The sequence below is a fragment of the Ranitomeya imitator genome, chromosome 5 (genome assembly GCF_032444005.1).
Source record: "Ranitomeya imitator isolate aRanImi1 chromosome 5, aRanImi1.pri, whole genome shotgun sequence".
Lineage (NCBI taxonomy): Eukaryota > Metazoa > Chordata > Amphibia > Anura > Dendrobatidae > Ranitomeya > Ranitomeya imitator.
In genome coordinates, this window is record NC_091286.1 from 586,549,845 (window position 1) to 586,571,619 (window position 21,775).

The 21,775-nt window shown below is 44.3% G+C and overlaps 1 protein-coding gene across 1 annotated transcript in view; it reads right to left on the reverse strand.

Annotated features, from left to right (window-relative positions):
• Positions 1 to 578: 578 nt before the first annotated feature.
• Positions 579 to 21,775, reverse strand: part of KY (kyphoscoliosis peptidase) — a 43,970-nt gene continuing 22,773 nt past the window's right edge. The window contains exons 6-8 of the mRNA XM_069727933.1: positions 21,427 to 21,615; positions 3,715 to 3,905; positions 579 to 3,503 (exon numbers count right to left, since the gene is read on the reverse strand). Coding sequence (XP_069584034.1) covers positions 1,096 to 3,503; positions 3,715 to 3,905; positions 21,427 to 21,615 — 2,788 coding nt within the window. The 3' untranslated portion in view covers positions 579 to 1,095. The remainder of the gene's footprint in view (positions 3,504 to 3,714; positions 3,906 to 21,426; positions 21,616 to 21,775) is intronic.

A 21,775-nucleotide genomic window follows, 5' to 3' on the forward strand; every position in this document is an offset into this window, starting at 1 on the left:
TGCGTTAGAATCGAGCCACCATCTAGTACTAAAATAAGTACTTTAGGCAGTGAAACATTCAAAAAGAAGAATAGCGTTTTACGTACGTGGCTTTTCAAAGCAAGTCTACAGCCTCTTCAAGACTAATAGAGCTAGTTTGTATTGGGAACTCTGATGTCATATCCACTTTCATGCTTCCATTAACCAGTTGTAAGAACTGACTTAATATTGTTTTAACAAAATAGTTGAGCCATAATGTAACAAGAGATTTTGGCGACTCTAGGTGCTCCGTACACGCCTCGATGACTTAAAGCCAGCGGATCCCCCAAGAAATAAACTGAACTTTCTTCCGCTACCCATGCTTTCAGTAAAGCGTCCGGTCAGCATTGTTACGCTATAAACCTGCAGATTAACAGTGTTTGAGGATGTGACTGGTTCCCTTAACACAAAAAACTTTTTTAAGCAATGGATCATTTTGTTATGATGATACATTGACTTTAAGTGTTAGGAAGCAGAAGTTCAGAGATGGAAGACAGGCGAAATGTAGAGAGCGCAGGAGGCAGCCGGTGATAAAGAAGACTTCTCTACATTGATCCTAAGGTCGAAAATAATTACACCTTTATTTAAAACTGTCCATATCATAAGTGTATGTTGTATGTTACAATACTTGCTTTCTGTCCTTACAGTGTAATAAGATGCATTGCGTTGAATGTACGTTGCCGTTCACAGCGGTACAATGCAGCCATTCATTCTGCAGGACTATTGCTCAATCACTCACAAATAAAGCACTAATGGCAGGAAAATGATAATATATACAGTCTCATCAGTAAGAATAAACGTCTGCTTATTAAATGTCCATGTCGAAAGCACTCGGAAAATGTGGCTATTAAAAAAAAAAAAGAAAAAAAGTTGTCAGATAACCCCGGTAAATACACTATAACAGTTTTAACCGTTAGCTGAAATCCTGATAAAGTGCATTAATATGACACACTAAAAAGCTTTCAATGTAGTTGATCATCCATATCTAGTTTTAGCACCTCTGACAAGTGTTCTCATTAAGATGATTCATATTGTAAGGGAGCTGGTGCATTGGAAAGGAGATTCCGATTTGCAAAGCTAAGAGGAATATGAGCTTTCTATTAAACGCTGATGAACTGCACCCTTCACCTGATAGCTGAGCACTAGAGCATAATTCTTGTTCAGATTATTTGTCACTAGCACTTGAATGTCCTTGCTTCCAGCTGTGCTACAGACCCCTTCCCAAAATCCATCTCGACTTAATGTCAGAGGCCAAAAGTTCTTGCTTTTGATGGCCACTGCTGCCAATCCTTTGGCCTTAATTCTGAACTGTACCTCACTGTTTGCTGGCAGGATCTCAGTCCTTGGCTCCAGCAGTTCATAATTCATATTCCAAGCACTATATCTTATCGGAAAGAATGGCCACCGTACTTTTGTATTGGAGCAACATAAGAGATAATTGCAAGCATAGTCATAAACATTGCTTGGGTCTGTCGTCTTCTTAGTGCAAATCTTCAGCACATAGTTGCCAGCTTTGGGCAGCTGGATTTCAAATTCAACTCTGCCCTCCTTCTCTGCTTGGAAAATGTACCTTCTTCTTGCTTCCTCTGATGTGATGTCGTCAGAGTGGAGGGTCGCCATAACGTCAATCTTTTCATCCAAAGCAAAACTGATGCAGGAACGACCGTCGTCTGTTTGAATTGTTGGGTCCAGGTGGGATGGACGAAGAAGTCCTTTCTTATCAGAGAGATAACTAGGCCCAACAGGGTTGCATAACTCAAGTGGTAGCAGGGGCCATTTTACTTGAGCGTTAATGCAAGAAATTATATAATTACAAGCAAACTTAAAACTTCCCTGCTCAGACTCGGTGTAAATCTTCAGAACATACATCCCAGCTTGTGGCAGCTGTACGTGGAACTCCACTCTGTTCTGTCTCTGGACTTGTAGGATATGTCTCCTTTCACCCTCTTCTGTCAAAAGCACATCTTCAGATTGCAGTCTGGCAAATATAGCCATCTCTTTCTTAAGGGTGAAAGCTAGAGAGCACCGTCCATCACTAGTGTGCATGATTGGTTCTGTTTGGGAAGGTTGGAAAAGACCTTTTTTCTCAGATAATGGTGTAGGCCCACCAGGGTTTTGGAGTATGTAAGGGAATGGCGGCCATGCTACCTTTGGGTTTGAACATGATATAAGATAACTACATACAAGCTCATAGTTTCCTGGCTGAAATTTGTTATCTGCATACACTCTTAACTCATATGAACCACTTTTAGGAAGCTGGATGTGGAACTCAACCTGCCGCTGTTTATGAGTTTGGAGAATGTATCTTCTTTCCATTTGGCTATTCCACTTGTTATCATCTGAGTGTAAAGTAGCTAAACAGCTCATATCTTTGTCGAGAGAAAAATTTAAGGAGCAACGTCCATCTGGGCTATTAATTACTTGCCCCAACTGTGATGGCTGGATGAAACTTTTCTTGTCTGTTGTATTGTTAGAACCTACGGGTATGTGCAGTACAACAGGTGCCTCATTGCTGGATGTTTCGATACTGGAACAACAAATCAAGTAATTACCAATATATTCAAAGTTGATAGGTGAGGATTTACTGTCAGCAAATATCTGAAGAACATAAGATCCTGATTGAGGTAGGCGGACTTGTAGTTCCAAGTGCTGTCCTCTTTGTGTTTGCATAATGTAGCGCTTCCCTCCACAGTCACTTAGAGATGGATCATCGTTCAGAAGAGCTGTCAGAATTTTGAGATTATCTTTCAATGTAAATGATATACTTAACTGTCCGTTTGAAGAGTAAATAATTGGATCCCGACACGATGGTTGCAGAAGGCCTTTCTTCTCCATTAGGGCAGTTGGCCCAACAGGGTTTTGCAGCTTCTTGGGAAAGGGTGGCCATGACACGTCTGGATTTGTACATATGATAAGGTAATTACAAAAGCATTCAAACTTTCCTTGGCCGCTGGAACTGTGCATTTTTAAGGCATAGTGCCCTGGTTGAGGAAGATGGACCTTAAACTCTACTCTGTTGCCTCGGAGAGTTTGCAGGACATGTTTCCTTTCATCTCCAGGTTTGATAAGTTCACTATGCAAAGTTGCTATTACAACATTTCTTTTGGCTAGTGTGAAGCCGATAGTACAGCGGCCATCCGGAGTGTTAATCACTGGGTCACGGGAAGTAAGCTGAAGAAACCCCTTCTTGTCTGTCAGCCAACTTGGGCCAACCACAACATCTAATTCTCTAGGGATCCTTAATACAGGATCTACAGAGCCGCAACTGATTATATATTCTACAACGGTTTCATATGTTTCTTTTGTGCTGTCATAAGGTTTGGTATAAAGTTCCAGTCGATGTCTGCCTGTGGCTTGTGGATACACCTCCAGCTGCATTCCATGTTTTGTTAGGATCAGAAGACCAGGCTTCTCCGTTTTATTTAAAGTAAAGGAAAAAAGAGCAGGTAAATGTCCTTCGATGGAAAATGTGGCTTTTCCGTTAACTGCAAGAGATTGGAAAAGTCGTCAACAACCACGTTTATGTTCTAGCTACCATATTTTACCATTCGTAGCAGTTTTGGTTAACAATAATTCAAAAGAAGCACCATGTTTAATCAATGTTGTGTCTAAATATAACATTTTCAACCAAGCCACCCAAATATGAAAAAGGCCAGAAGAATATCCCCATCAAGGTGTTTATATGGCTTGCTATACCTGTTTCTACCTGGAGAGTCTCTGGATAGGATGCTATCAGCCCGGCATTGTAGAAGCTGCTCTTGTGACATAAGTTCCCTTCAAACTGTTTGAGTGAAAGCGGAACTTGTAATAGTTGCCAGTTCTGGTTATCAGGGAAATGTTCTTCTATGAATAAGGCTGGATGCGTCAGGAAATAAAATTCATTGTACCTGCACAAAAATTACATTTCATGACCTACATTGCCAACATTTCATCTTTTGTCACGTAGTATAAAATTTGAATTGTTCAGATACCAAATTGGGAAGGGAATTTGAGTATCTGGTCAACACCACATAGAGCTAGGGTATATTTCCAAATCCCCTTAAGCAGTCAAATGACTAGTAAAAACAATTTGAAAATCAACTGGTTACCACCTGATAAGATATTTCTGAACTTGCAAACGACACCTAAAATGAAAATAGAGAACAGGCCAATGCATCAGGTAGTTATTTGGCACAAAAACTGCTTGAAGCATCGCAAATGTTTTGCACACGTCACAGTTACGCAAAAAGTTTGTAACTGTAAGCATGTTTACATCTGTCCCTACCAGTTCCTCCTCTTTTTAAAATACCATAGATTGAGTTCGGTTTGTAATTTGTTAGAATTTGCCCCACAGGAGTGGCATAAATCACAACAGAAATGTACATTGGTCAAGCCTTGGAGTGGCGGATGGCAGTTAAAGGATGTGCCAAATCTAATCAAGACTGGCGTAGAAAAATAAATCGGGGTCTATGTTTCTATAGATCTAAAGGTTCCCTGTTTTTGTAGATTATAGCTCACTAATGCACATTCCAGCTTTTAGATGGCCATTTGGAAAGGTGATAGAACAATAAAAAATGCATTACATGCCTGTTATAGAACTTGCAGTTTTGGCGCTGTTGCTCGCATGCTAGCTGCCATTTTCTGTGTACCTATCTACAGAAGACCGCTACATTCAGCATCTGGCTGCAGCAGTATATGCAGGGTCGTATTTGCCACTAGGCACTTGAGGGCACGTGCCTAGGGCGGGAGGATTCATGGGGGGGTGGCGCCTGAGCAAGGTTCCTTTTTTTTTTTCTCACATAGCACTTGTCTGTATTCCTCACTAGTGTAACTCCAGCCTTATTCATATTCGCCAATGGGGGAGGCAGCACTAAAAGTGCCTAGGGCAGCATAAACTCTAAATACGGCCCTGAGTATATGGCACAAGACCAGTGATTCACTGGAGAATGTGTGTGTAGACAGCATGTCATTGCTGCAGCCAAGTAAACCGAATGACAGGTGGTGTTAATGGTTAAATGGAACCTGTCACCAGATTTTGCAGTTATCAGTTACAGCCACCACCTTTCGGGGCCGATATATTGCATTCTATAATGCTGTATATAAGCCCCCAAGCTGACCTGTAAGAGAAGAAAAATGACTTATTCTACTCACTTGCAGTGCGGTTTGGTCCGAGGGGTGTCACTCTTCTTGTTTCGGCACCTGCTAACTGCTTGTGATGCCGTCCTTCACAAGAATCAAGAAGGAGGACGGCATCGCAAGGAGATGGGGGGCGCTGTACCAAAAACAGCGACACCCCTTGGACCAGAAAGCCCCGCAGGTGAGTATAATAAAAGTTATTTTTCTTCTCTTACAGGTCGGGTTGGGGCTTATATACAGCAGTATAGAATGCTATATATAGCAGCCCTGAAAGGTGGTGACCCTGATTTATCAAAGTGCTTATACCAGAATGTGAAAAAATTAAAAAAAAACTGCAAAATGTTTGCACAATGTGAATTGATACACAAGAAAGAAATTGTGACTTTTCCCATTCTCCCATGACAGAACCACCTGAGAGAGGATATTCGCCCATCAAGGACAGGAAACCTAAGGAATAAAAGGGAGGTACCTCTCCTCCCCATCAGTTTGGTTTTCTGTCCTTAAGGGAACCTAAGAAGAGCGGTATGTTGGACTTACCAAGGTCTGGAGGCTGTCCAGGACTGGATGTCTTTTGGAGGGGTGAGGTACCACTAGACAAGAGGTCGGTGCAGTGCTGTGCAGGTATAGACCTCTTGGTAAAAGTCTTGCGGACACGACGTCCCAGGACTGCAGGTGCACACCAGGACTGCAGGAGCACCCCATGCTGAGTGTGCTGGGGCATGCTTTTAGGTCTGCGCATGCGAGGGGTACACTGGTGAAAGATCCAGCGCACTTGTCACTGGGGTGCGCCCGACCTTTCAACAGTGTACCCCTCGCGTGCGAAGACTTTGAAGCATGATCACCCAGATTTGCGCCCGAGCGAGACGCAGAATGTATGTAACATAGTAACATAGTAAGGCCGAAAAAAGACATTTGTCCATCCAGTTCAGCCTATATTCCATCATAATAAATCCCCAGATCTACGTCCTTCTACAGAACCTAATAATTGTATGATACAATATTGTTCTGCTCCAGGAAGACATCCAGGCCTCTCTTGAACCCCTCGACTGAGTTCGCCATCACCACCTCCTCAGGCAAGCAATTCCAGATTCTCACTGCCCTAACAGTAGAGAATCCTCTTCTATGTTGGTGGAAAAACCTTCTCTCCTCCAGACGCAAAGAATGCCCCCTTGTGCCCGTCACCTTCCTTGGTATAAACAGGTCCTCAGCGAGATATTTGTATTGTCCCCTTATATACTTATACATGGTTATTAGATCGCCCCTCAGTCGTCTTTTTTCTAGACTAAATAATCCTAATTTCGCAAAATCTATCTGGGTATTGTAGTTTTCCCATCCCCTTTATTAATTTTGTTGCCCTCCTTTGTACTCTCTCTAGTTCCATTATATCCTTCCTGAGCACCGGTGCCCAAAACTGGACACAGTACTCCATGTGCGGTCTAACTAGGGATTTGTACAGAGGCAGTATAATGCTCTCATCATGTGTATCCAGACCTCTTTTAATGCACCCTATGATCCTGTTTGCCTTGGCAGCTGCTGCCTGGCACTGGCTGCTCCAGGTAAGTTTATCATTAACTAGGATCTCCAAGTCCTTCTCCCTGTCAGATTTACCCACATTGGCTATGCGCCAGTCCTGCGGAACAGACCCTGTCGCTATAGAGTCCCTAAAAATAAGAAATAATGGTTTATCTATTACATTACTTAGTTCTCTTAGTACTCGTGGGTGTATGCCATCCGGACCCGGAGATTTATCTATTTTAATCTTATTTAGCCGGTTTCGCACCTCTTCTTGGGTTAGATTGGTGACCCTTAATATAGGGTTTTCATTGTTTCTTGGGATTTCACCTAGCATTTCATTTTCCATCGTGAATACCGTGGAGAAGAAGGTGTTTAATATGTTAGCTTTTTCCTCGTCATCTACAACCATTCTTTCCTCACTATTTTTTAAGGGGCCTACATTTTCAGTTTTTATTCTTTTACTATTGATATAGTTGAAGAACAGTTTGGGATTAGTTTTACTCTCCTTAGCAATGTGCTTCTCTGTTTCCTTTTTGGCAGCTTTAATTAGTTTTTTAGATAAAGTATTTTTCTCCCTATAGTTTTTTAGAGCTGTCTGGTGTGTCCCAATGACAAAGTTTGCTGGAAACCAGATGCGGCCATCCAGGTCTGTGCATGCGAAGGGCATGCCAGATTCAAATTACTTCATTGGCCTGGAATCCGAGGGGTGGGGGCCCTGGACGGAGGTGTACCCCAGTATATATGGGGATGGTTGCAGGATAATGGCGGCATTTGGAGCAGTCTTCAGGATGGATATGCAAAAGTAGACACCACAGCAGCAACAATGCCAAAAGCGTCATCAACAGGGGTGCAGCAGTGGCACTCGGACAAGCAGCAGCAAGACCGGCCAGAGGAGGAAAGCCGGTCATGAGTCCACCACCTCCAGGAGAGAACTTTCCTGTGAACTGATCCAACCTTCATCTCCAGTACCATAGATTGAATGACAGAATGGTGAGTGATCTACGTGAAAGTTCACCATGTTAAATAGGTCCCTTTTCTCTATGTATTTTTTACTAGGAAAGGCCCATAAAATGTAGCACCGAGCAAAATAATAAGGAATGTGCTCTGTGCAGCGAAGGTTTACCCAGTACATATACAAAGAGACCATGTCCCGATTGCATTCAAAACACCATCTCTGACCAGACCCTCAGTTTTGCTATGGACCTAAAGTCCATAATTAAATCAGAAATTAAAGACTCACTAAAACAACTAATGAAGCAGGAAATGGGGAAAAAGAGGCCAAAACAGCAGTCATCTGATTTGGATGGTTTAGTAGTATTGGAGTATAGGGATGATTCAGACTTGTCTTCTGGCTCCTCATCCTCTATTATTGAAACAGGTGGTAGGCCATGTTTTCTAGTGGAAGTTAGTGAAAGCAATCAGGACAACTATGAGAATTGCAGATTCTAAAACCCCTAGAACAGCCCAGGACATCATTTACGGGGGTTTAAAGCAGAAGAAAAGGCGTTCATTCTCAGTCAATGAGGAGATTAAAATGCCCATTGACAAAGAATGGAAAATACCTGAGAAAAAGGGTCTGCTACCATCTTCAAAGATAAGGTATCCATTTGACTAGGAGGAAGCAGGCATATGGGAGAAGACCTCTAAAATTGATGTAACAGTGGAAAATTCCCCTAAAAAGTCTACATTGCCTTTTGTTGATCTTGGCACTTTTAGGGACCCCCTGGATAAAAAAGCGGAGATTTATTTAAAAGAAGCATGGGAATCATTGGCAGTGGTATTAAAGCCAGTAATAGCAGCAACCTGCATGGCCAAATCTATGATAGTTTGTTTACAACAACTTGAGGATCAAATCAGTAACAACACCCCTAGAGATAAGATCGTGGCAATTTTTGCACTAATGCAGGAGCTGCTGCCTTTCTCGCTGACGCTTCGGCAGGTTGAGTTAGCTTGGCATCCATGTCAGTAAATTTATCAAACGCTGCCCATAGAACATTGTGGCTCAAGAGCTGATCAGGGAATACCCAATCTAAGGCCAAATTATGCTCAGTCCCATGCGAAGGAAAATATCTCTTTGGTCAAGCACTTGATGATATTTTAGACAAGGTGGCAGACAGGGGGAAGGGATTTGCCAGTGTGTTCATTCCACAGTATAAAAATTCCTTTCACAAGAGGAGATATAACGGAAACAAGCCCCTCAGAGAACAGGGAAAGTGGAAGGATAGGAAGTCAAGAAGCGGAGGCTTCATGTTCGGGGCCCTTTCTCTGAGGCAAGAAAGCCCTCTAAATGACGGGCTTCCCTAAGTAGGAGGAAGGCTGTCCCACTTCCGGCCTTCCTTGGAGAAAATATCCAACACCTGGATTCTGAGAATAATACAGTCAGGGCTGGGACTAGAATTCAGGTCTACTCCTGGGCACATCTTCAGGACATCATCTCCCAGAACTCCTGGGGAACAATTAGCCCTGGAGGTGGAAGTACTAAGCTTACTACAGAAACAGGTTCTGGTGGAGGTGCCGTTTCAGCAGCAGGAGAATGGATTCCATTCTTCCCTATTCCTGATAAGAAAACCCAACTGTACTTTCATCATTATAGTCAGCTTGAAGGGACTAAACAAGTTTCTGGGCTATAGGCCCTTTAAGATGGAGTCCATAAGATCGACCATAAAAATACAATTCCTGGGCTGTTATAAGAGTGTCCTGGACTTAAAGGATGCTTTCTACCACATCCCAATCCATGTGAGAGACCAGCAGTACCTGAGAGTAGCCTTGTATGCAAACAAGCAAGTTAGGTACTTTCAGTACAGTGCCCTACCCTTCAGTTGTCTATCCATGGCTCCAAAGATAATTGAGAAGATTATTCTAGAAGTAACAGAACATCTCCGAGCACTAAATGTTTTGATAGTCCCGTATCTGGATGATTTGTTGGTAATCGGCCAATCAATAGAAGACTGCAATCAATAACTGATGCAAGTCAGAGCTCCCATGACCCAGCCAGGATGGATATTAAATCTGAGAAATCAAAACTAGAAACCCTAAGAATTCAGTCATTCAGTCACTCAACAGCTATTTAGAAGGGAAGATTACACTTTCCTGGGTATCTATCGATTCCGTGGCTTGGTCGCTGGAGTCGAAGAATCTGTCACAGGGAATACCATGGTAATATCAGATCAGGGTTGTGATTGTGCCAGCTGCAAGTGTGGAAGGATGGGGAGTACATCTCAGAGATTATGTAGTCTAGGGAGTCTGGTCGGAAAAGGAGTAAGACTATTCATCAAACATGAAAGCGCTACTGGCAGTAAAGAATGCAGTAGTGAGTTATGTCAGACACTCAGATGACGGTTGCTTACCACACCCATCAGGGAGGTGCAAGATCTCGCCCTCTGATGTTGGTGACAGAGAAAATCCTTCGGTTTGCGGAACAGCATCAATTAGTACTGACCGCGCTACACATAAGAGTGAAGGAAAACAAGAAAGCAGACTTCTTCGGTAGAAATACATAAAAGGGCGTGGCCTGAGAGTCCATGTGAGCGGACGTGCGGCTGTGAGCTCCCGCCGCTGTATATCTTAAAATCCTGCAGAGCCGCTGCTGTTTGTTCCCTGAGGGGGCTTACCGGCTGCGGGGAGACTTGTGGAGCCTGGTGGCGCTGAGCGGTAGCGCTGAAACCGGCGAACATGACAAGGAGACGGCAGAAGGACGCAGGAGCCGGGGATGCAGGCGCAATCCAAGATGGCGCCGACACAAGGGAGAAAAGGAGAACGCCGCATGCAGAAAGCGTATGGAGGTGGCGGCAAAGCTCCAGCAGTTTGCGAGAGCGGAGGCCGCAGAGGAGGGAGCCGGAGCTGATACCGAAGAGGAGGAGGAGGAGAGCCCAGCAGGAGAACATGAGGTACAAAAGGGGAGAAAGGAGAGTAAAATGGCGGTAGCAGAAGGGGGACCCGAGGAAATGGCGCCAGAAGCTGAGCCTACCTTAAGAGACGTTTTTGCGCTGGTTTCTTCATGTAAACAGTCTCTGACCTTACAGATACAGGAGGTTAAGGGAGACACAGCCCAGATAAACGCAGCCATGCAGAAGATTGACAAACGTGTGGGGGAGGTAGAGGAGAGAGTGAGCACTGCAGAAGACCATATAGTGCAGCTGCAAAAAGCAGAGAAAAAGTTCACTCAAGCAATAGCTGAATTGGCGGCGAAAAATGAGGACCTTGAGAACAGGTCCAGAAGAAACAATATTCGCATAGTGGGCATCCCTGAAAAAGCTGAAGGGAGGAATCCAACGGAATATATTGAAAACTGGCTGTTAGAGACTTTTGGAGATATGGCGCTAACAAAAGTGTTCGCGGTAGAGAGAGCGCATAGGGTCCCACCGAAACCACCTGTCCCTGGAGCGAATCCCCGTACCATGCTCGCCAAAATTCTAAATTATAGAGACAGAGACATTATCCTGAGGAAGGCCAGAGACATGACGGATCTGACAGTTGAAGGCCAAAAGATTGCTATCTACCCAGACTATTCTACTTTGGTGCAGAGACAACGGATGATGTTCACGGGTATAAAGAGACGGCTGAGGGAGCTGGGAGTGCAATACTCTATGATGTTTCCAGCAAGACTGAGGGTGGTGGCGTTTGATAAAATTCACTTTTTTCAGAAGCCGGAGGAAGCTACCCAGTGGATCGATATCAATGCTAAAAAGCTTAAAGGAAAAGGAGACTGAAACTGTGGGAAGAGTCTGATTAGTGGGAAGTTAGACAGCTCGTGCTCAAAAAAGATGATACTTTGAGTGAAGATGAGCCAAGTGATGGGGACCCGTTTTAAGATTTTGTGCTGGAATGTGAGAGGCCTAGGGAAGAAATCCAGACGTGCCGCGTGTTTGCAACATGTAAGAGACCAACGGGCCTCAATGATTTGCTTGCTGGAGACGCATTTGGTAAGGGAAAAGGTGGATGTTCTGAATAGACGGTGGATCCAGAAGGGATATCATTCTACCTTCTCCACGTATGCAAGAGGAGTCTCAATCTTGGTTCCAGCGGGAGTTCAGTATGAGGAGGTGAAGGTATATGTGGATGTGGATGGGCAGTACGTACTAATACAGTGTATATTGTATGGAGTGATGTTGTGTGTTGCCGCGATGTATATTCCGCCCCCCTACTCTAGCAGGAAAATTAGAGAAGTAATGGAGCGAGTGGAAAGATGGGGACCGACACCGTTAATAATTATCGGGGATCTAAACAACATCTGTGATGAATATTGGGACAAAAATAAAAATACTCAGAATAGGTCGGAGGGACACATAACAACATTTGGCACCTATATACAGGAGATAGGTATGATTGATCTTTGGAGGGTCAGACATATTGGAGAGAGAGGGTACTCATGTTATTCACCAGCGCATGCCACGCTCTCTAGGATTGATATGGCTCTGGGTAACAGGATTTTGGACACGTTGGTTGGGGCGGTGAGATATCTGCCAAGGGCCCTGTCAGACCATAGTCCAATTGAAGTAGAGGTTAGATTGGAGGGGGCACGTTCGACAAGTGGGAGAGAATGGAAGATTCATCCCAATTGGTTACAGAGTATTGAGTTGGAAAGTATAGGACGGGAGGTGGCGGAATTCTCTCTCTTAAATGATGGAAGCACTGATGCTCTTACAATCTGGGATGCAATGAAGGCGTATCTGAGGGGACTACTGTTTAGGGACATTAGTAGGTGTAAGCGGAGGACGAGGGAGGCAGAAAAAGCGGCAATTGAGGAGTTGAAGGAAGCAGAAGACGGGATGGCCACACTGGGAACTCCTGAGGCAGAGAGAAGGATGAAAAATGCACAAAATCATTTGGAAAAAATTCTGTTAGGCAAAGCTGAGAGGAAACGGGATTTCCAAAGGGTATTGTTTTATCAGGAGGGAGAAACAGTGGGACATATGCTGTCGGTAGTGGCTGCTGCTCAGAGAGGGTCTTCATATATACACTCTTTGGAATCTGCAAGTGGAGGTAGAATGAAGGAAACGCCTGAAATCTTGAGGGCCTTCGCGGACTTCTATGCAGATTTGTATTCCTCTCGGGTTGGTGAATTGGTCGAGGACACATTGACTTTCTTGGAGGGTCTGGATCTGCCGAGACTGAATGAGGCAGATAGGGAGAGCCTTGAGGCCCCTATCACTGAGGAGGAATTGAGTCGGGCATTGATGTCTATGACTAATGGGAAGGCGCCTGGGATTGATGGGCTACCAGCTGAGATCTATAAAGGTTTGGCAGAAGTGTTGATTCCTAGATTAAAAATGGTACTGGAGGAAGCTAGGTCCTGTGGGTGCTTGCCAGCCTCTATGAGAGAGGCCATAATAGTGGTTATTCCAAAGGAGGATAAGGACTTGGGGAAACCGGAGTCTTACTGCCCAATTTCTTTACTAATTATTGATGTCAAGCATCTGGCCAAAGTGTTGGCTCTCCGCCTCTCTAGTGTTATTGCGAGTCTGGTGCACTCGGACCAATCTGGCTTTATGCCTGATAGATCAACGGCGATCAATTTGCGGAGATTATATGTAAATTTGCAGGTAGAGTCTGATAACTGTGGTCGAAGAGTGATTGCATCGCTAGATGCGCATAAGGCGTTTGACAGTGTTGAATGGGGATACCTCTGGCAGGTGCTGGAACGTATGGGGTTTGGTCCGCAGTTTGTGGCCTGGATACAGCTGTTGTATTCATTACCGTCGGCTAGAATTAGAGTAAACGGGGAGCTGTCTCGACCTATAGAGCTGGCTAGGGGCACTAGGCAGGGATGCCCGCTCTCACCCCTCCTGTTCGCGTTGGCTGTAGAACCTCTTGCTGCTAAGATTCGGCAGTCTGATAGGGTCCCTGGGTTTAGGTATGGGAAAGTAGAGGAAAAAATAGCGTTATACGCGGATGATGTTTTGCTGTTCCTGGCGGATCCAGACGATTCACTAAGAGGGGCCATTGAAATTGTTGAGAGATTTGGTACTGTGTCGGGACTAACAATTAATTGGGATAAGTCGGTTCTTTTTAGGGTGGATGACGTTGGAGAGAATGTGAGTGAGGATGTTGGGGATGAGAGGCTAAAGGTGGTTTCCCAATTTAAATACCTTGGAATATGGATTTCGGTGCCAATTGAGGAGTTCCTGCAAAGGAATTTGACTCCTGTTATGGGGGTACTCAAGGCGAAGGTAGATGCCTGGAATAAACTACATCTATCGGTCGTCGGTAGGGTAAACCTTATTAAAATGGTCCTGATGCCAAAAATTCTATATGTTCTACGTAACGCACCAATTTGGATCCCTCGGGGGAAGTTCAGGCAGATTAATGCCCTCTTTAGAAGTTTGATATGGGGAAGACAATATCCACGTATTAGCCTGGAGACGCTTCAGCGACCCAAGGAAGATGGTGGATTGGCTTTGCCCAACCCGGAAATATACTTCCTTGCGGCCCAGAGCCAGCATTTGAAGGGCTGGGCGCGAGGGGCGTCATCCAGTGCAGTACAACATCTAATGGAAGAGGTGACGGACCGACGACCGGTGGTCAGGTGTTTGGAGGATGGCTCCTTGGGCGCTTTGGGGAGAGTATACCCAACCCTGTTCCTGATTCGCAAATTATGGAATAGACTAAGGCAGATTCGCGGGGTTACAGGGTTGACTAGATTCACACCGATATGGTCTAACAACAATTTAAAGGAATTTGAGGCCTTGGGGGGACTGATGGAATGGCAGAATAAGGGAATTTGCTTTGTTCACCAGATAATCCAGCAGCAGGCATTGAAGTCCTTTTCCCAATTGCAGGTAGAATTTGGTCTGCGATCCACAGGGGAATATCAGTATGCGCAGATGAGACATGCCTTTAGAGCTCAGAATAAAAAGGTTGATATCAGTGTTCAAGATGATATAGTGTTGGAGTATGTGTGTGGTGACGGGACTACAAGGGGAGTTATTTCCACTCTGTATAAGGACCTTATGCACACGTTTTTGCTAGATTTCCCTATAAAGGCGAGAGCTAAGTGGGAGAGGGACGTGGGGTCGATGGAGAATGAAACCTGGGAATTGGTGATGGAGTGGGTTCCGCGACTATCCTTGAGTGAACCATATAGACTCTCGCAGCTATATATTCTGCATAGAGTATATAAATCTCCGGAAGTGCTATACAAAGCGGAATTGCGTGCCAATTCTGAGTGCCCGAGGTGTGCGAGTGAGAATGCAGGAATATATCACATGATGTGGACGTGTCCTAGGCTGGCTGCTTTTTGGGTGGTGGTTTTGAGCCAGGTTGAAGTAGCGTATAAGTGTAGAGTTCTTAGAGACCCGATAGTATGCGTGCTGGGATATGTGGAAGAAATTGGAGTTGACAATACTTGGAAGATTGCAATCGCTAGGCTACTATACATGGCCAGGAAAGTAATAGCACGAAATTGGATAAATGCGGAACCACCTGCGAGAAGGGAATTTCTCCAATATGTTCAACATGGTCTAAAATTGGAAAAGGGGGTGTACAAAAAAAGGGGGAAAATAGAAATGTTTAATAAGATGTGGTCTCCTTGGCTTGAATTGGATTGAGGAGTATAGACGTCGAGTTCCTTAAGACCTGGATAAGGATAAATTGCACGAGGCAGAGAAGGCCTCAGTGGGGTGAAGATTGGGATTGAGCTGTCTTAGGGGGAGGGGGGTAGTTGGGGTAATGTTGGGGTTTATTAAATAAGAAAATGTGTATGTGATATATTGCAATGTAAATGGCATTCTGACGTTCTTCTTTATATTGTTAATAAAAATCTATTTAAATCAAAAAAAGAAATACATTAAAACAGGGGGAATGGGAGCTGAATCCAGTAATATTCCAACAAATTGTGGAACGATGGGGGCAGCCAGAAATAGACCTGTTCGCAAATAGGCGAAACAAAAAAACAAAAAACTTGGGCTATCTAAATCCGAGAGAAAGACCATATGCAGTGGATGCACTACACAATCCCTGGGACTTCAATCTAGTCTATGCCTTCCCCCGTTAATGTTGATTCTGGCAGTAGTAAGGAAGATTCAGGAAGAAATAGCAGACGTCATCCTAATTGCTCCATTTTGGCCCAAGAGGCCATGTACTCGTGGATGAGGATGATGTCCTTGTTGGATCCTTAGATTCTCCCAGATATCCTGGATCTTCTCAGGCAGGGCCCAATTTGTCATCCTCACAGGGCAGGCCTGCATTTAACGAACTGGAGTTTTAGAGGTCACTATTAATCCAAAAGGGCTTCTCAGCCTTAGTCACTACCCTGCTGCAGAGCAGGAAGCCAATAACAACTAGAACATATGTTAGTACATGGGCAAAATTCTTGTCTAGTTCAGGACAATCCTTTGATGGAAAAGTTCCGATAAAGGCCATATTAGAGTTTCTTTAAAAGGGTAAGGAGATAGGCCTGTCCACTAGCAACCTTAAGGTGCAAGTATCTGCTCTAGGGGCCCTTTATAATTATAACCTAGCAGCAGATAGCTGGATAATTAGGTTTATTAAAGCATGTGATAAATTGAGACTGAAAATGCCTCCTTGGCATCTAAACCTGGTCATGGAAGCATTAACAATATCTCCCTTTGAGCTCTTAGATGAGGTACCAGTCAAGATACTCACCCTAAAGATAGTAATATTAGTGGTCCTAACATCAGCTCACAGAGTCAGTTGATTGGTGATGGTTGTGTTAATAACTGTCAAGGTCCTATCATGCTCTGAAACCCAACTGATGAGGAGGAGAGGTTACTGCCTTTTTATTCAGTAGGTTTCCTGTCCTTGATGGACGGATACCCTCTCTCAGTTGGTACTGTCATGGGCTCTGTAAAATCCTGTTACTGGTAAGTAACTAAGATTTGGGGCAGGGTGAGACAGGGGGTGCTAACACCTGCCTGAAAAATCAAAAGAGGTGTACACAACTGTTAATGAATTCAGCGCATTATAAGTGAAGTGCAACTCTTAATAAATTTTTCCTGCATTTTATTCCTGCATGCCCCTCAATAACAAAACACCAGTCTTAATGAATCAAGGCTTTGGTTTTTTTAATTAATTACATTTCCACCCTAACTTCACATGTGGCAGACATGCTCATCATAGCCAAAAAACTCCTAGTTCAAGAATTGCTTAATTTTGAAGGTGCAAATTGCCTCTTTGGAGAGGATGAGAACTCTATAGCACTACCTGTTGTTATCACCAATCTTACAAGTCACTATCGACCCTTTAACAAGCCTTGCCATATGACTTAGGATGAAAGCCAAATCAGAATCTCAATTTGCAGCCACAGTGCTTAGGGGTATTGCCCCTTGTCAGTGCAAAGTATGAGCTCTTATTTGGCTATATGAGAGGCTCTGGACTGAGGTCTAAGGGGTAACATTTCTCCTTGTGGAGAGTGACATATTGGCCCTGGCATGACAATGTAAGGAGACATTGTCTCATTGTCTGGGAAATTTAATATGCAAATTGCCTCTTCAGAGAGGAAGAGGACTAGAACTCTATAGTGACTTGTAGGATTGCTCCTTCCAGCAGGTGGTGCTATAGAGTTCTACTTCCCTTCGTCTTTAAAGAGGCAATTTGAATATTAAATTTCCCAGATGAACAAATAAGCCTCCTACGTGGGCTTGCCAGCAACGGTAAGTAACTCTCCTCAAGGAGAAACGTTACCTCTTAGACCTTAATTTTGAAGGGAAACCATTTTTTCACCCACCAACTGCACTGTTGTTAAAATGGGCAGCAAAGTTTTGTGGGTGAACAGTTGCTTCCCTGCATAATCAAGTTATCATACAGTGGCATGTAAAAGTTTGGGCACCCATGGTCAAAATTATTGTTACTGTGACACAAAAAGGAGAATGATCAGATACAAAAGTTTGGACTCCGTGCATGGTTAGTAACTAGTAGCACCCTCTTTTGCAAGTAGCTATCACTGAAATTTTGCTTGGTCTTCCAGACCTTATCTTGGCCTCCACTGTTCCTGTTAACTGTCATTTCTTAATTACATTTGGAACTGAGGAAAGGGCAACTTTAAAACACTTTTCTATCTTCTTATAGTCTTCTCCTGCTTTGTGGGCCTCCACCATTTTCATTTTCAGAGTGCTAGGCAGCTGCTTAGAAGAACCCATGGCTGCTGATTTTTTGGCACAAGGTTAGAGGAGCCAGGGTGTTGCAAAGCTGGGAAATTTGCATCACCTGGCCTTTCCTAACGCTGATAGTGAACAAGCCATAACCCTAAAAGGCTAATCAAGGTCTGAAACCATGGTTAAAGTTATCTGAGCACACAAATCCCCAAGGGAGACCAATGTTTTGCATCGGACCATTTTCCTTTTTGTAATTTTAAAAATATAAAAAAATGACAAAATATTTCCTTTGTATTTTAGGCAAAAATATATACAAGTATGTCTCATCTTTAACTTTAGTCCTTTCAGAGATAATTTCCTCTTCATCTTGCTTAACTGTTCACAATAACAGTAACTCTGACCAGGGTGCCTAAACATGACACTGTACATCAAATAGTTCAAAAAGCCTGAGCCACTGTGGTTTTCAATCGCAAGCATTTTGCGTTTGTGTGAACATTGACTTTGGATAATTTCACACCCGTTCGTTGGTCCCGTCGAGGCTTACGTCTGAACCACCCTCAAAATGGGACTCGGCATAGACACCGACAGGCCCATAGACTATAATGGTGCCGACAGAGAACATGTGTTTTGTCGTGCATCATTTTCGGGCATGTTACGCCTATTGGAGGCGGACACTCAGATGTAGTAGATTGCGTCTGGGTGTCTGTCTCCAGTAGGAGTACACACACGAAAATAATGAATGACATAGCACACGTTCGCTCTGCCGACACCATTATAGTCTACGGCGCCGCCTCCTCATAGGCCCGAATCCCGATTTGCGCAGCTTGGATGTAAGCCCTGACAGGTCTAATGAATGGTGCCTGAATTCAATGTGTAAACACCCTTACTTATTTTTCTCTTCAATGGAAAGCCTAGATTTTCTACTGTTTTTATTTGTAGACGATCTCTCAGGAGTAGTGTTGAGCGATACCGTCCGATACTTGAAAGCATCGGTATCGGATAGTATCGGCCGATACCCGAAAAATATTGGATATCGCCGATATCCGATACCAATACAAGTCAATGGGACATCAAGTATCGGAAGGTATTCTCATGGTTCCCAGGGTCTGAAGGAGAGGAAACTCTCCTTCAGGCCCTGGGATCCATAGGGATGTGGAAAATAAAGAATTAAAATAAAAAATATTGATATGTTTACCTCTCCGGCGGCCCCTGAACTCAGCGCGGGTAACCGGCAGGCTTCTTTGTTCAAAATCAGCGCTTTTAGGACCTGAGAATCACGTCCCGGCTTCTGATTGGTCGCGGGCCGCCCATGTGACCGCCACGCGACCAATCACAAGCCGCGACGTCACCGCAAGCTATTAACGCGCTCATTTTTAAAAATGAGCGCGTTAATAGCTTGCGGTGACGTCGCGGCTTGTGATTGGTCGCGGCCACGCGACCAATCACAAGCCGCTACGTCTTTGAAAGCCATTAACGCGCTCATTTTTAAAAATGAGCGCGTTAATAGCTTGCGGTGACGTCGCGGCTTGTGATTGGTCGCGGCCACGCGACCAATCACAAGCCGCTACGTCTTTGAAAGCCATTAACGCGCTCATTTTTAAAAATGAGCGCGTTAATAGCTTGCGGTGACGTCGCGGCTTGTGATTGGTCGCGGCCACGCGACCAATCACAAGCCGCTACGTCTTTGAAAGCCATTAACGCGCTCATTTTTAAAAATGAGCGCGTTAATAGCTTGCGGTGACGTCGCGGCTTGTGATTGGTCGCGGCCACGCGACCAATCACAAGCCGCTACGTCTTTGAAAGCCATTAACGCGCTCATTTTTAAAAATGAGCGCGTTAATAGCTTGCGGTGACGTCACGGCTTGTGATTGGTCGCGTGGCCGCGACCAATCACAAGCCGCTACGTCTTTGAAAGTCATTAACGCGCTCATTTTTAAAAATGAGCGCGTTAATAGCTTGCGGTGACGTCGCGGCTTGTGATTGGTCGCGGCCACGCGACCAATCACAAGCCGCTACGTCTTTGAAAGCCATTAACGCGCTCATTTTTAAAAATGAGCGCGTTAATAGCTTGCGGTGACGTCGCGGCTTGTGATTGGTCGCGTGGCCGCGACCAATCACAAGCCGCTACGTCTTTGAAAGTCATTAACGCGCTCATTTTTAAAAATGAGCGCGTTAATAGCTTGCGGTGACGTCGCGGCTTGTGATTGGTCGCGGCCACGCGACCAATCACAAGCCGCTACGTCTTTGAAAGCCATTAACGCGCTCATTTTTAAAAATGAGCACGTTAATAGCTTGCGGTGACGTCGCGGCTTGTGATTGGTCGCGGCCACGCGACCAATCACAAGCCGCTACGTCTTTGAAAGCCATTAACGCGCTCATTTTTAAAAATGAGCGCGTTAATAGCTTGTGGTGACGTCGCGGCTTGTGATTGGTCGCGTGGCCGCGACCAATCACAAGCCGCTACGTCTTTGAAAGTCATTAACGCGCTCATTTTTCAAAAATGAGTGCGCTAATAGCTTGCGGTGACGTCGCGGCTTGTGATTGGTCGCGTGGCGGTCACATGGGCGGCCCGCGACCAATCAGAAGCCGGGACGTGATTCTCAGGTCCTAAAAGCGCTGATTTTGAACAACGAAGCCTGCCGGTTACCCGCGCTGAGTCCAGGGGCCGCCGGAGAGGTAAATATATCAATATTTTTTATTTTAATTCTTTATTTTACACATCTCTATGTATCCGATACCGATACCCGATACCACAAAAGTATCGGATCTCGGTATCGGAATTCCGATACCGCAAGTATCGGCCGATACCCGATACTTGCGGTATCGGAATGCTCAACACTACTCAGGAGTTCTACATACAACTGTTTCTTTACAGAAATGGATTGTGAGCAAGATATAAAGATGTCCACAGCAGGTATGGACTGGGGCTGAAATTCAGCCCTGGCATTTGAAATCACACAGGCCCATGCTGTTCCCGTCCCAAGCACCTAATGGGATATATTACCCTGGATGGAGGAAAGCAAGATTTACTAAAAGACCAATGTTTCTAATGATACCTGTGGGCTACTGGATGATGGAGTCAGTGACTTTGTGTCCTGACACAACTCTTAACAGTATGGGTGCCTTGAGAACACTGATTCTGTTAACAACGTAGCAGACAAGGCAGCCCATGACCAGACAGGTCCTTCTAGCATTTGCCAGAATTGCCAGATGGCCAGTCCGGCCCTGAAGTCCAGGGGGCACCAGTTCTGTGGGCAAAAATGCTTTGCTATTTGGAGTATCTGGAGGAGAATTGATTAAAGTTTGGCTATATTCATTTTTTTGTAATATTTAGCCCATGGGGTGAAGGTCTAAATATTCAGCATCCAACCACTGAGACTAGTATGAAGTGTATATGGACATGTATAATATTAGATTACTGAAGATAATAAATTCACAAAGCAAAATTCCTAAATGTTATTAAGTTTCTCCTAATTTTGTATCATACAGCATTTAAAATTCAAAATATGTAAGAAATCTTTGTGTTCTGGAAGATCAGCCATGCGCTTTCCCTCTCTCACTATGCTTTTTTCTGGCAGTAAGGCAACTGTCTGCAGCAGGACACTCTCACCCCTCTGACTTGTCTCCCTGATTTCTAAGGCTCTGTTTGGAGAACTTAAATCTTTGTATGGCATTTATTTAGCATGCCAATGGCAAATGGTAGCAAATTAAATTTAGTTTTACTTACCGAAAATTAAACTTACTACTACTGCTGTCTGTAAGTCCTGCTCCCCACGTAGAGTCTAGAAGATGCCATTTCTTGTTTAGATAAACCGCATTCCAGGCATGGTTTGTTTCGTCCGAGAACGTCTGGCCTAACTCATAGCAGTGGCCTTTAGAATAGCCACCAATTTTTAGGCACTTTATGGCAGCAAGTCTGGAGGTTGGATGAAAATATAGGTAAGTGTGTTCATCATTGTTTTTTTATTCATTTATTTTTTTTTGCGAGAATAATTGAGTTTTACCATTCTGATAAGAGTACATTCATGTGTGCTCGAGGCAGCATGTTCAACCGAAAGATGGTCCACAAGCAGCAA